This window comes from Buceros rhinoceros, unplaced genomic scaffold (assembly GCF_000710305.1).
Source record: "Buceros rhinoceros silvestris isolate BGI_N320 unplaced genomic scaffold, ASM71030v1 scaffold3394, whole genome shotgun sequence".
In the NCBI taxonomy this organism is placed as follows: Eukaryota; Metazoa; Chordata; class Aves; order Bucerotiformes; family Bucerotidae; genus Buceros; species Buceros rhinoceros.
In genome coordinates this window covers 39,492-52,284 of record NW_010409864.1, presented here as the reverse complement: position 1 = coordinate 52,284, position 12,793 = coordinate 39,492, and the positions used below count along the sequence as shown (strand labels likewise).

The window sequence follows — 12,793 nt, the reverse complement described above, 5'->3', positions numbered from 1 at the left end:
GCTGAAAAGTCTGTCCCCATCTTATTTATAAGTCTCCTTCAGTACAAAGAGCACCGTAAGGTGAGGGACACCATGTCCACGTCCTGAACCCCCAGTTCTTGGCTCTGAGGGATCTGATGATTGGCAAGTTTAGCACAGGGGCCAGCTGAGCTGAGGGACTGGAGTATCTTTTGCTGGTATCTGGAACAAGAAGGGCTGCATTGCTGCAGGCGGCCCTTGCTTACCCTGCACACAGATTTCAGAGCCAGCAGGCAATGTCGTTACTCTGAGCCAATAGTTACGTCTGTGTATGTTTCTGCAGCTCCTGTGAGCTCTGAGTCACCAGTCCCGTTGGATTTCACTCCTGCTGTTCAGAAAGTAGCTGCGCCTGCAAGGCTGCTAGTGGGAGCCTAAAGAAACCCACTTCTCCTGGGGTTCACCATCTCCTTAACAACTGATGAGGCTTTGGTTTAAGGCAGCTTTGAGAGGTGCCCTTCAGAGCTGAGGTCTTCCTCCAGCCGTGGCTTCAGCGTAGCTGCAAATAAGGAGCAGCCAATGACTTACACCATCAGGTCCTGCATCCATAGTGAGGAGCACTTGTTAGTAATCTTTCCTGGCATCCTCCTTTTTCATCCAAAGGGGTGCAACACGGCCTTTTATTCAAGCCCTTCTGGTTTAGTTTTCACCATGGAGGTGTTTACGGGCGACCCTCCCCACAGGGGAACAGCACAGGTCTCCTCCCACACCTCGGTAACGTGGTTCTCTTGACGGATTCGAGGAAACCACAGTGTGCTGATAGTAGCTGGAGTGTCCTCTTTATACCACCGTCGATCACAAAACTCACCTCACCTGAGTTGGAGACTGGGTTTCCAAAACTCTCAAAGCTCAACTCACAAATTCCTCACTATCTTCCTCCCATGGACAGCGTCTTCCTTCCCTGCAATCCCTGTGATGTCTAAGCTGCAAGACCACAGTATCAGGGGGGAAAGTGAGCTCTTAGGACAGGCCCCCAGTGCAAGAGGCAGAGCTGTGCTGGCTCCAAATACCAGAAGCACTTGTCTGCCCCTCATTTTACGTCCAATTTCTTGGTTCTTGGGGCTTACTTAGGTTTATTCTTTCCTTTTTATTTTCTCCATTTTATCCCACTTGCTACGTGACTCTCCCAAGAGCGCTCAAAAAGTCTGTGGTGTCAGAAACTCCAGGCTTGCAGCCACACCATTGCAGTGTCTTTCCTAGTGTGGAACGGGGAGTAGGACCCTCTGTTCAAGAGTAGACATGCTAATGGTGGCTGGGGGGAGTGGCTAAGATGTGGGAACTCTGTCCTTCGCTGTCATATATCTCCAGGAGTAACCTGACACAATTCTGCTCTTTCCCCTGTTTATACATTATCCAGACCCAAAAGGCATCAAGTCAGTGTTTCACTCCTCAAAAAAGGATGATGACAAGGTCCTGAGCAGTCAAGGGTTGTCAACACGGGATGTCTCCACAGAGCAGAGTCAGTAGCTGTCCTGGAGACATCAAGGTTCCCTTCGCAAAGGAGCTTCCACACCTTGCGAAGAACCATGTAGAAAAGCGTAATGCTGAGTGGAAAACCCTTAGCGCAGGGTCTGTCTCTACTGACTGGCTCTCTGTTCTCCAGCTGCTGAGGTCTGCTGCCTTCCTCGCATGATGTACAGCCCAGAACTACCTCAAGAGAGACATATCTCTTCCTCCCTTCCTTCCTCCCTTTCTTTCTCTCGTTGACTGCACAGATCTCCCTGTTTCCTTTTGAAGAGCACTCAGTGGAAACAGCAACGAGCCCTTTCTAAGCCACCACCTAGTTCTTCACGCTGTGCTCCAGGACACAGGGCTTGCAACTTCAGCTCCTAGCACAGCTGAAGGTGGATTGCATTGCCTTGTCCCAGGAACCTGCTGTTACCAGCAGACCACTGTGCAGGAGGGAAGGATTTAGGGTGCCAAGAGTGGAGACCACAGGGCTCAGGACTGTGGTACCAAGGTGGTAAAAAGGGACCGTAGCTTTTTCAGACCAAAATAAACCATTATGTTCATCCTTCTACACCACTGTAGTCCTTCCTCCCACATATCTGAGATATCTGCCTGACCTGGGGTTAATCATTTAGTCGTTCAGAGAAAGATTCAGGGAAAATAAGTCAATATCTGGGCAGAAGAACACAGGAGAACAGATTTCATCTATTAGTTATTATTTCTGCAGATATTCATTTGCCTTCCTCATCCCACATCTTGGCAACCCTCTACTTGGCTGCAGCACCTTCTGCCCATGATTCTGAAGACATCACTGACTTCGGCATTGCAGGTTCCTGAGATCAGCAGCATTGTCCTCAAGTGTATGGATAAGGAAGCAAAAGCACAGACTGCCTAAAGGATTTGCCCAAAGACCCATAAAAGAGCCATGTCAAAGCAGTAAATCAAATCTTAGGTCATCCTCATCCTCAGGCCTCTAAATTCTTCTACTGATACTGCTTGGCTGTGTGTTTTTGCATCCCAAGATGTTTCTGCTGATGAGACAGCACAATCAGAGTTGTTCTGCACAGGACATTCAGGCTCTCAGCTTCACAGACCAGGCTCCTTCAGAAACAATTTCCAGAAGTGACCAGTGACTTGGAGACCTCTGCACTAGGGAGCAGCTACAAAGCATCCCTGAAGGCCCTTTGTAAGTCTCAGCACCTTTTACTGACAGCCAACCTCTTCAAAAGGGTCCAGAACAGGTACCTTGAAGCACCAGCCATCCAAGTCTGTAAGCCCTGCAGGGAAACTCGGGAGCAGGCAGGAATTACATAAACTGAAGCCAGAGCTTTAGTGACCTTGTGCTGCACTGAAAACAAAGTGGTTAAAACACTCTTAAGTCAACATCCCCATGAGGTATTAGTCCCTATTAACCTTCTCTTGCCAGATGACTTTCCAGAAGCTCTCTTCAAGTCCTAACGAGCTGCTTGTCTCCTGCTACCAGAACCACCCAGAGGGGAATGAGGCGACCTGACAAATATACTGCACTTTCCTGTTATCTTTGCTAAGTCTCTAGCATTTTTATATGGCACCTTAATAACCCCTCATTTCCATTACAAGTGCATGCTTTCCTTCTGCTTATCTCCATCTCTATCCACTCCTTCTCCATTCCTGCAGCCACACCGCCCCCAGCTACAACCAGGGCAGCTCTTCAGAGCTCAGCAGGGTCAGCTCTGATTAGTAATCGAAGGACAGTCCCGTAACTTAGGAGGTGGCAGGACGTGATTCACGCGATGGCACTCTTCCATCTGCGTCAATATTGAACTCGGTGCCTGAAGTTAGGGGTAGCAGATGTAAACCCAGTGCCCTAGTTCAGCCGAGTCATTAAGAGATCGGCTGCAACTTTCTCAAGAAACAAACTCCTAACCTCAGTGCCCGGGGCCAGATCTCGGCTGCTTTGCTCTGCCTACATTCCCCAGGTAGTTACGATCAGATACAATGCTATTTGCTTCCTGTTGTGTGCTGTTAAGTGGTGGCTGCACTCCACCCCAGGGGTGGCTGCATTTCAAAAACAGGGGAGTGATTATGGCGCGTACAGGCTGTAAAAGGCATCGGGTTCTTTCTGGGAAGAGGAGAGCTGAGTATAATGTGCTTCTAAGGCAAACCCTATCAATCCCCTCCTGGAGCTGGAGGCCTTCAGTAAGAGCTAGCAACAGTGGAGAGTTCAGGTAATGGACTTGGGATTTAGGATTGGCTATCTGCCACCAGATACCGTCCTCCCATAACTCCTTGTTCAGCTGTGACCAAGTCCTGGCAATGCAGAAGTCCTGCAGACCATCTGGCTGCGTTGCCTGAAGCTCCCTGGGTTTTGGTGAGTTCTGCGTCTGTATGCTGAGACACACTTCTGTTCTGAGCTAAAGGCTCCTGCTGGAGCACTGGTGGGATCCACCTTACACCCTCGCAGGAGAAGTTTTCTGCATGATGTAGGCGCTTTTCTTCAGTCCCAGCACAGCAAGGCACAGGGGCTCTCCATGGTGTTTGCAAACATCCATTCAGCAACCACAGCACCTTCCCAGATATTCAAAGGCTGGGGTCAGGTTTCTCCTCCTGAGCAGAGTAAAGAGTGATTCCCAGGAGACGAGAACTAACCTACCCAAGCAATGTGCTTTTGTCACTACAGCTGTCAGAGCTCCACCTGGGGATGGATGAGGAGCCAACCGAGAGCTTACAGGTCAGGATTAAAGGTAGGGCAGGGACAGGTGACATTATAGAGAGGATCTGTTAGAGGCCACCCAACCAGGAAGACTGAGCAGATGTAGGCAGATGGGAGCAGTTCACTAGCCCTGGTCCTCATGGGGGACTTCAACCTCCTTGATACCCGTTGGAGGGACAATATGGCAGGGCATAAGCAATCCAGGAGGTTCCCTGAATGCACTGATGATAAATTCCTTCTCCAAGGGATAGAAAAGCCAATGAGAACAGGTGCTGTACTGGACCTTGTTCTCACCAAGAAGGAGGGACTGGTGGGGAACGTGGAGCTCAAGGGCAGCTTTGGCTGCAGTGACCATGAAATGGTGGAGTTGAAGATCCTTAAGGCAGTGTTGAGGGCGCCCAGCAAGCTCACTGCCCTGGGCTTCAGGAGAGCAGGCTTTGGCCTCTTCAGGGATCTGCTTGGTAAAGTACCAAAAATCCTGGGGTAGAGACAGGCCAAAGAAAGGTGCTTAATATTCCACGATCGTGGAATATACCCCAACAAAGAGGAAGTCAGGCAAAAATGCCAGGAGGACAGCGTGGATGAATGAGGGGCTCCTGGACAAGCTCAAACACCAAAAGGAAACCTACAGAGGGTGGAAGCAAGGACAGGTAACCTGGGAGGAATAGGGAGGAATTGTCTGAGCAGCCAGGGATCGAGTTAGGAAAGCCAAAGCCCTGATAGCACTAAATCTGGCCAGGGCTGTCAAAGTCAACAAGAAAAGCTTCTATAGGTTCATCAGTGATAAAAAGAAGACTAGGAAAATGTGTGCCTTCTCTGGAAGGAAATGGGAGACTTGGTTATTCAGGATATGGAGATGGCCAAGGTACTCAATGACATTTTTGCCTCAACCTTCACCAACAAGTGCTCCAGCCACACCACCCAAATAGTAGGAAGCAAAGGCAGGGACTGGAAGAATGAAAAACCTCTCACCGTAGGAAGGAACCTGAAGGCCCACAAGTCCATGGGACTTGATGAGATGCATCCATGGGTCCGAAAGAAACTAGCTGATGAAGTGGCTAAGCCGCCACCATCCATCTTATTTGAGCAGTTGTGGCAGTCCAGTGAAGTTCCCACTGACTGGAAAAGGGGAAATATAACCCCCATTTTTAAAAAGAGGAAAAAGGAAAACTGAGAGAACTACAGGCCAGTCAGTCTCGTCTCTGTTCCCAGCAAGATCATGGAGCGAATCCTCCTGGAAATTATGCTGAGGCATGTGGAAAATAAGGAGGTGATTGGTGACAGCCAACATGGCTTCACTAAGGACAAATCATGCCTAAAAAAATTTGGTGGCCTTCTATGATGAGGTTACAGCATTGGTGGATAAGGGAAGAGCAACCGATGTCATCCACCTGGACTTGTGCAAAGCATTTGACACTGTCCCACACAACCTCCTCGTCTCTAAATTGGAGGGACCTCTAGATGGATAAGGAACTGGCTGGATGGTCACGCTCAAAGAACTGCTTTCAATGGCTCAATGTCCAAGCGGAGTGCAACCAAGCGGATGAGCAACCTTCCTCAGAGGTCGTTTTTAGGACCGGTGCTGTTTAACCTCTTTGTTGGCAACATGGACAGTGGGATCGAGTGCATCCTCAGCAAATTTGCTGATGACACCAAGCTGAGTGGTGGGATCCATCCAGAGGGACCTGGACAGACTTGAGAAGTGGGTCAGTGTGAATGTCATGAAGTTCAACAAGGCCAAGTGCAAGGTCCTGCTCCCGGGGCAATCCCAGGCAAATGCAGGCTGGACAATGAGTGGATTGAGAGGAGCCCTGTGGAGAAGGACTTGGGCATGTTGTTTGATGAGAAGCTCAACATGAGATCGGAACGTGTGTTTGCAGCCCAGAAAGTCAACTGTAATCCTGGGCTGCATCAAAAGAAGCATCACCAGCAGGTTGAGGGAGGTGCTTCTGCACCCCTGCTCCACTCTGGTGAGACCCCACTTGGAGTGCTGGGTCCATCTCTGGAGTCCTCAGCATGAGACATGGACCTGTTGGAGTGAGTCCAGGAGCAGGCCTCAGAGTTGATCAGAAGTTGATCACTTCTCCTGTGAAGAAAGGCTGAGAGAGCTGGAGTTCAGCCTGGAGAAGAGAAGGCTCTGGGAGCATCTGATACCAGCCTTCCAGTGCTTAAAAGGAGCCCGCAAGAAAGCTGGGGAGGAACTTTGTGCAAGGGCCTGTAGTGATACGGTGATGGTTTTAAACTGAAAGAGGGGAGATTTAGATTATATATAAGGAAAAAAACTTTTATGAGGAGGGTGGTGAGACCCTGGCCCAGGTTGCCCAGAGCAGCTGTGGGCGCCCCATCCCTGGCAGTGCTCAAGGACAGGTTGGTCGGGCTTGGAGCAGCCTGGTCTAGTGGAAGGTGCCCCTGCCCAGGGCAGGGAGTTGGAACTAGATGATCTTCAATGTCCCTTCCAATCCAAACCATGTGATGATTCCTTGATTTAATGAAAGGTTTCAATACACAGTTAGGCCACAGTGGAAGGAGGTGGAAGGTGTGTCAGCTATTCTCTGGTCAGGCACTGTAGCCTCTGCCTGCTTACCAGAAGTTAATGGCATTCATCTCACCAGCTTATCTGACTGGCTTCTACAAGAAGCCTTTGCCTTTCAAAGACCTCAGAGCTCGTCATCAGTGTCCTTGGAGATATCATACAAAGCTCTGCACTCCCAAGACTTGTTCCCTGGATCCCACCTGGGCTTAGGCAAGTACAAGACACCAAGTTCCCAATCCTCTTGGAACTGGACTTCTCTGTTTGTGCTCAAAAGCTGAGCATTCACACAGCTCAGGAACTGCGTGGTCACCATTTGCAGGAATCCAGGATTCTCCAGGCTGGACAGATGCTGACCAAGGACTTTTCAAAATCACATTGTGGAAGTGAGGGTTCCTGCATTTTCCTTTTTTGGGTTCTAGCCCTTGGTAACTCACTAACCTCATGATGCCCATTGACAACGTTTCAGGACATTGCTCATACCTTCGGCTTGTAAGTTCATGCACATTACTTGATTTGCATATTGTTGTATTTGGTAGCCTTCCCAAAGTGAAGCGGTGCTGCACAAGTTCTTGCTTAAGCCTTCAATCCAGCCAGGACCGCTCTGCAAGCACGCAGTTTTGATTTCTCCCCGAGAACACGCTGGCGTTTTGGCTTGGCGCATTAATCTCTCGATGCGTTAGTAAAGCCCTGAAGCATCTAGAAGGGAAAGATTAAGCCAAAACGCCCAGGGAAAGCTCAGATCAGCAAAATATGGTGCAGAGAAGGTTCAAGTGGTTTTGAGTAGGCACCTCATCTGCAAAGCTCAGTAGAAGCTCGTGAAGCTTCATTGACTGAAAACCCGACCTTCTGCCTCTATGGATCCATTCGTGTTTCAACACTGTCCACACTCTCCTGGCCAAATCATCACAAAGGTGGCAGAGACAACATGGTTTCTTGACTACTGGGTCTAGAGGCATGAGGTGAGCTTGGATGGGGAATGGGAACAGGAGGTTAAGGGATGCCAGTTATCGGAATGGTTGTGTCTTCTTAGAATTGCCTCAGGGGTTTGGGAACAGCCTTGTTCATGGTAGAAATGTCGTTTTGCTGAAACCAAAAAGCATTGCAGTGTGTCTTCTGAGGGGCGGTGTTGAACTCCAGGGACATTTCTAAGGGAGCGAAGAAACACAATGAGACCAAAACTGGGGGAAGGGGGAATAAAAGCCGATATTTTGGAGTATTCCTCATTTGCAGAGCAGTTTGAAATGTCTGGTTTTCATTTTAGTGCAGTGTAGAAGAAGCACTGGCATCTGTGAAAGCCAGGCTAACGCTGAGCTGCCCTTCCCCACCCAGCTCCAGCTAGGATGAAAGGCTACGAAGGAAGGTCTCCACGGAGACTAAAGCTCCTCAGTCCCTAACAGTGACATCTTTTGGCTGATCCCACCCACCGTCCTGAGGCAATGGGCAGAAAAGGAAAGCTCATTTTCAGGCCCCTTGGCAGGGGCCTTCATTAGGCAAGTGAGCAAAACTTTGGATAGGTGCAAGACGCCGCGTATTGAACCCTAAGTGAGCTAGACTGCCTGGGAAAAAGAAAGTGGCCTCAGGATGGAGGGTGGGGACAAAGTTTAGTTTGAATAATGAGGACTAGGGAGCATCTGGCCATCCTGGCATTCTCCTGCTTTCCAGCCATCAGCAGCTCTCCCGGTCAAGGGGGAGGAGGTGCTTTACCTGGCGCTGGTCCCAGCACTAAGGGTGGAGGCTATCATTAAGGGTAGACCTGCATTTTCTGTATCCTGGGAACGCAGCCCAAATTCTGCTCATCTGCAGCCAAGACTGCAGCTCAAGGGATGGCTACGTGGTGCATTGTCTGCAAAGTACCGTATGGTATATCCTGTACAGCCCTGACGCTCAGGTTTGCACTTCCTTGTGTTTTGCTGTGGCCCTGTCCTAAGACCTTAGGATGACCTTAGTCAAAACTTCTTGGCTGACCTCAGTAGCCTTGAAGCAAGCTTGGTCCTGTCTACACAGGAGCTTATTTCCTAGTTTAAGAAAATATCTTTGGAGAAGGTCCAAGCCGGACCACAGGGCAGAGGAGAGTTTCCTGGCCTTCTGCCACACCCTCAAGAGAAGGTGTTCACAAGGCGTTGTCCCTTCACTGGCCACTATTCATTGATTTCTCTCTTTCACAGCTACCAGGGAATCAGCCTTTGTGCATGCCATTGCCTCTGCTGGAGTGGCTTTTGCGGTGACCAGATCCTGCGCCGAGGGCTCAGCCACCATCTGCGGCTGTGACACCCGCCACAAGGGCTCTCCTGGGGAAGGCTGGAAATGGGGGGGCTGCAGCGAGGACGTGGAGTTTGGGAGCATGGTGTCTCGGGAGTTTGCAGATGCCCGAGAGAACAGACCAGACGCTCGGTCAGCCATGAACAGGCACAACAACGAAGCTGGAAGGACCGTAAGGACATTTAGTTTCACCTTTCTCGATCTCCCTTTAATCTTTCCTTATCTGCCATAATAAAAGTGGGAGGGACCTGAGGGGAATAACCACATAAATCTGGGCAGGTTTACATCACGAAATGGTGATAGTCCATGTCAGGGAGGTGATCAATTGACTTGATCTGGGAAAGCTGTAAGTAAATTCACCCACCCAGATGTAAATATCTACCTTGGATCCAGTTGTCCAGAGTTCTTTTATAGAGAATGGGTCAAGACAGCCAGGTCTAGGATGGGATTTCACCCCGGCTTGAAGGAGACATTTGAAATAGCTCAGTTAGTGATGCTCTAACGGTGCCGGTTCCCCTCCATTGGCAGTAGGAAGAAGGTGAGCAGTACAGCCAGGCCTCCATATCTAAGTGCTCCCAGCTAAACCCGAGCTATAGGCACTGCTTCGTATTATTCCCGTATGAACTCCAACCCTACCACTACACCAAAAGCTTTGATTAAGTTCAGCATGATTATATGAACCAAACATGTTGTGGTTCTCTCTCATCGCTAATTACAGCCTCCTTTGCGGCGGGCGATACTCCGTAAATAACGCAGGAAGGCACCTGGTGAACATCAAGGTGCTGATTCATGGTAAATCTTTTGGACTCAGGCTGGCACTAGTCTGTTCATGTACCTGGAAATTTGCTGATCAGTCTGAAAATGCAGATTATCAAGTAGGTTGCATAAGGCTGTCTCCCACCTCAGAATACTGGAGGGCAACACCTCTAGAAATCTTTGGACTAATTTCATAAGAGGTAAAAGCAAATAGCAAACCTCTGGAATCAATAATCACCTTTCCATTTATTCCTGGACAATGTTTTATGTTGAATTCTGAGCCTTTCCAAATCAGAAGTTGAGCTGGTATTAATTTTCTTTCTTTGAGATGGCTTTAGAAAAATCATCAGTCTGGCTTAAAAATAAAAATACATTATTTTTCAGGTTTCTAAAGGTAGTCGCAGTAAGAACAGAACCTTTTTTGCTCAAGTAAACATGAAACATATGTAAAGATGAAATTCCGGGCTAGATGGTCAGGACATTTCATATTTCTCCTAATTTCCAGTGGAAAAGCTGTTTGTTTCATTTACAAAGACATTGGTTTAGTAGGTTTGTGTGCTCTTCATTGTGCTGCCTACATGTGTCTGAACTGTGTTCTCGGGTGGCAGCGCTGCAACGCTCACACCTGAACATCGGCAAGCTAGAAGTTAACACTCACGGAAGCCCCTTCAGCCCTTTGCAAAAGCACTGGGCAGATGCTTAAAGCTGGGGTGGGAATCAGAGATAGCCACTGAAGACAGTGAAGCTGCAGATGTTTTACCTGATTTAGACCCAGTATCTTGCTGGGCATTGACTGGAGATGATTTTTGTTCACAAGTGTGTAAATCTGCCTGTGAAAACACTGCAATTCTTCGGGAAATCCTGGCTGAACAGCAGAGTGCAGCGTGTGTTCTGAATACAGGCTAATGTCTTCCTTCCTCTTTGCCTTTCCTCTCTTCTTTTTCAGTCTATTATTGAACTCATGCATCTTAAGTGCAAATGTCACGGCCTCTCAGGCAGCTGCGAAGTGAAGACCTGCTGGTGGTCTCAGCCAGACTTCAGGGTCATCGGTGACTACCTCAAGGACAAGTACGACAGCGCTTCAGAAATGGTGGTGGAAAAACATCGAGAATCCCGTGGCTGGGTTGAGACTCTCAGGCCCAAATACAACTTCTTCAAAGCTCCAACTGAGAAAGACCTGGTTTACTATGAGAACTCACCGAACTTTTGTGAGCCCAACCCTGAGACAGGCTCCTTTGGGACCCGTGACAGGATCTGTAATGTCACTTCCCATGGGATTGATGGTTGCGACCTTTTGTGCTGCGGCCGCGGGCACAACACGAGGACTGAGAAACGGAAAGAGAAGTGCCACTGTATCTTCCACTGGTGCTGCTACGTCCGCTGCCAGGAGTGCATACGAGTCTACGATGTCCACACGTGCAAATAAAGCAGGCAAACCCCTTCGCTGGGCTCCAAGGGGAGAAATGGATTTGAGCCTACTCCCTCTGAGGTTGCAGACATGAGAGAAGTCTCCTTTTTTGATATTAAAAGAATAAAAACTTTAAAAAAGGCTAAAACTGGTTGGATAGAATAGGTCTAATGACTTCTGGGCTATCCCGAGGTACATCTGGCAGTCACACATGTTACGCCCCAACGATGCCTCCGGTAGGAGACAGCGGTTTTTTTATGCAGTCGACATCACAGGGCTGGAAAGAAGAGCATCAGGAAAAGCATGGATGTGCTCTGCTCTCACGCACCTGAAGTGACTCCTGTGATTAAGTGTCCTTTGAAAGACTTGTACCTTCCCGAGTATCTCCTTTTCCCTCAGCCGGGCAGAGGCTGTGTCAGAGAGCAGCACTAAGCTTCTGAGAGGAATCTACATACCCAAATGGCCAGGCTCGGCGTATAATATGAGCAACAACAACAGCAGCAAAAGAAATAAAAGCAGATAAATTAATGATTTTTTTATAAATAATACAAATACTCCTTTGCTTTTGCCCTAGAACCAGAGAAATCTATGAATACGTAATAGAGCTGTAGAGCGGGCAGGCTCTTTGCGTGCAGTTTTTAGCATAGCAGCTTCTGCCAGATTTGACATAGGATTCAGTGACAACCAGAGAGAGAGGGAGAAGGAGAGGGAGAGAAAGAGAGAAAACTGCTGACGGTTTCCTGGAAACGTCCTGCTGGCACATAGGTGATGTGCAAGGCACAGAAAAGTCCAGTGCTTGATACGTGAAGTGAAGAGGACTTGGCGTGTGCGTTGAGAAGGAGATAGTCCCACGAACGGAGTCATTGCTCCAGCTGTGGCCTGGTACCCGGCTCAGCCAACAAGTCCTTCTTGGAATCATGTGGTGCAGAGCAAGTCTCCTGGGGTTGGAACCTCGATGCTCGGTGTAGGACATCCAGCTTCTCAGCACCCCAGCTTGCTACCACAGAGGAGGAAAGGGAAAGTGTTTTTCCCTCCCGCCTCATTAGAGAGTGCAGTCACCAACAGTGAAATGTGCACTTGGTCCATCCGCTCTCCGCACCTCATGCAGGCTTCCCCCGGGCACTTAGCAAAAGCCTTAGACCACAAGTCTGTCAGAAACACGACTCTGAAGGACTGCTCGTCACCCATTAATTTACATGATGGTGAACCAACCCACCAGACCCTCCCTCCCAAGCTGGAACAGTTTCAGACTCAAGCCAAATTTTGTTCCACAACTAATTTCTACAGCCCTTCCCAATTCCGCAAGTGACAGAGATTAAAGTGCATGAAACCCAGACTATGAACCAGCCCAGAGTTTGGGCAAGTTTGGGACACAGAGCCAAATCACAACGTTGCAGCCCTGGCCACGTCTGCTGTTCACCTCTGACTCCCCGTCTTTGCATGCTGCTCTACTTCTGATTTCAGATCAGGATCACCAGTTTACAGAAACAGCTCTCACCTCCCCTCTGGGCATCAGGGCTCCTTCAGCCACGTGGGTATCAGGCGTGAATCTCAACCCAACACCTTGCTGTTCACAGCACTGTAACTCTGCTTGAATTACTCCTGGATGGTACTGGCATGAACGAGTGGTGAACTGAGTGCAGAGTCGTGGCCTGTTTAGCCTCAGATGCACTTGTCCTGT

At 49.0% G+C, this 12,793-nt stretch overlaps 1 protein-coding gene across 1 annotated transcript; it reads left to right on the top strand.

Annotated features, from left to right (window-relative positions):
- Positions 1-5,006: 5,006 nt before the first annotated feature.
- On the top strand, positions 5,007-11,644 carry LOC104492769 (protein Wnt-3a-like). Its single transcript, XM_010135364.1, has 3 exons — positions 5,007-5,259; positions 8,855-9,120; positions 10,651-11,644. Exons 1-3 carry the CDS (start codon positions 5,007-5,009, stop codon positions 11,128-11,130), a joined length of 999 nt encoding a protein of 332 aa, XP_010133666.1. The 3' UTR covers positions 11,131-11,644.
- The last annotated feature ends 1,149 nt before the right edge of the window (positions 11,645-12,793 follow it).

Coding starts and splice junctions, on each gene's coding strand:
- LOC104492769 (XM_010135364.1), top strand. CDS start 5,007: ATGGAGATGGCCAAGGTACTCAATGACATTTTTGCCTCAACCTTCACC. Junction 5,260..8,854: donor TGAGCAGTTGTGGCAGTCCA/GTGAAGTTCCCA, acceptor TCTCTTTCACAG/CTACCAGGGAATCAGCCTTT. Junction 9,121..10,650: donor ACAACGAAGCTGGAAGGACC/GTAAGGACATTT, acceptor CTTCTTTTTCAG/TCTATTATTGAACTCATGCA.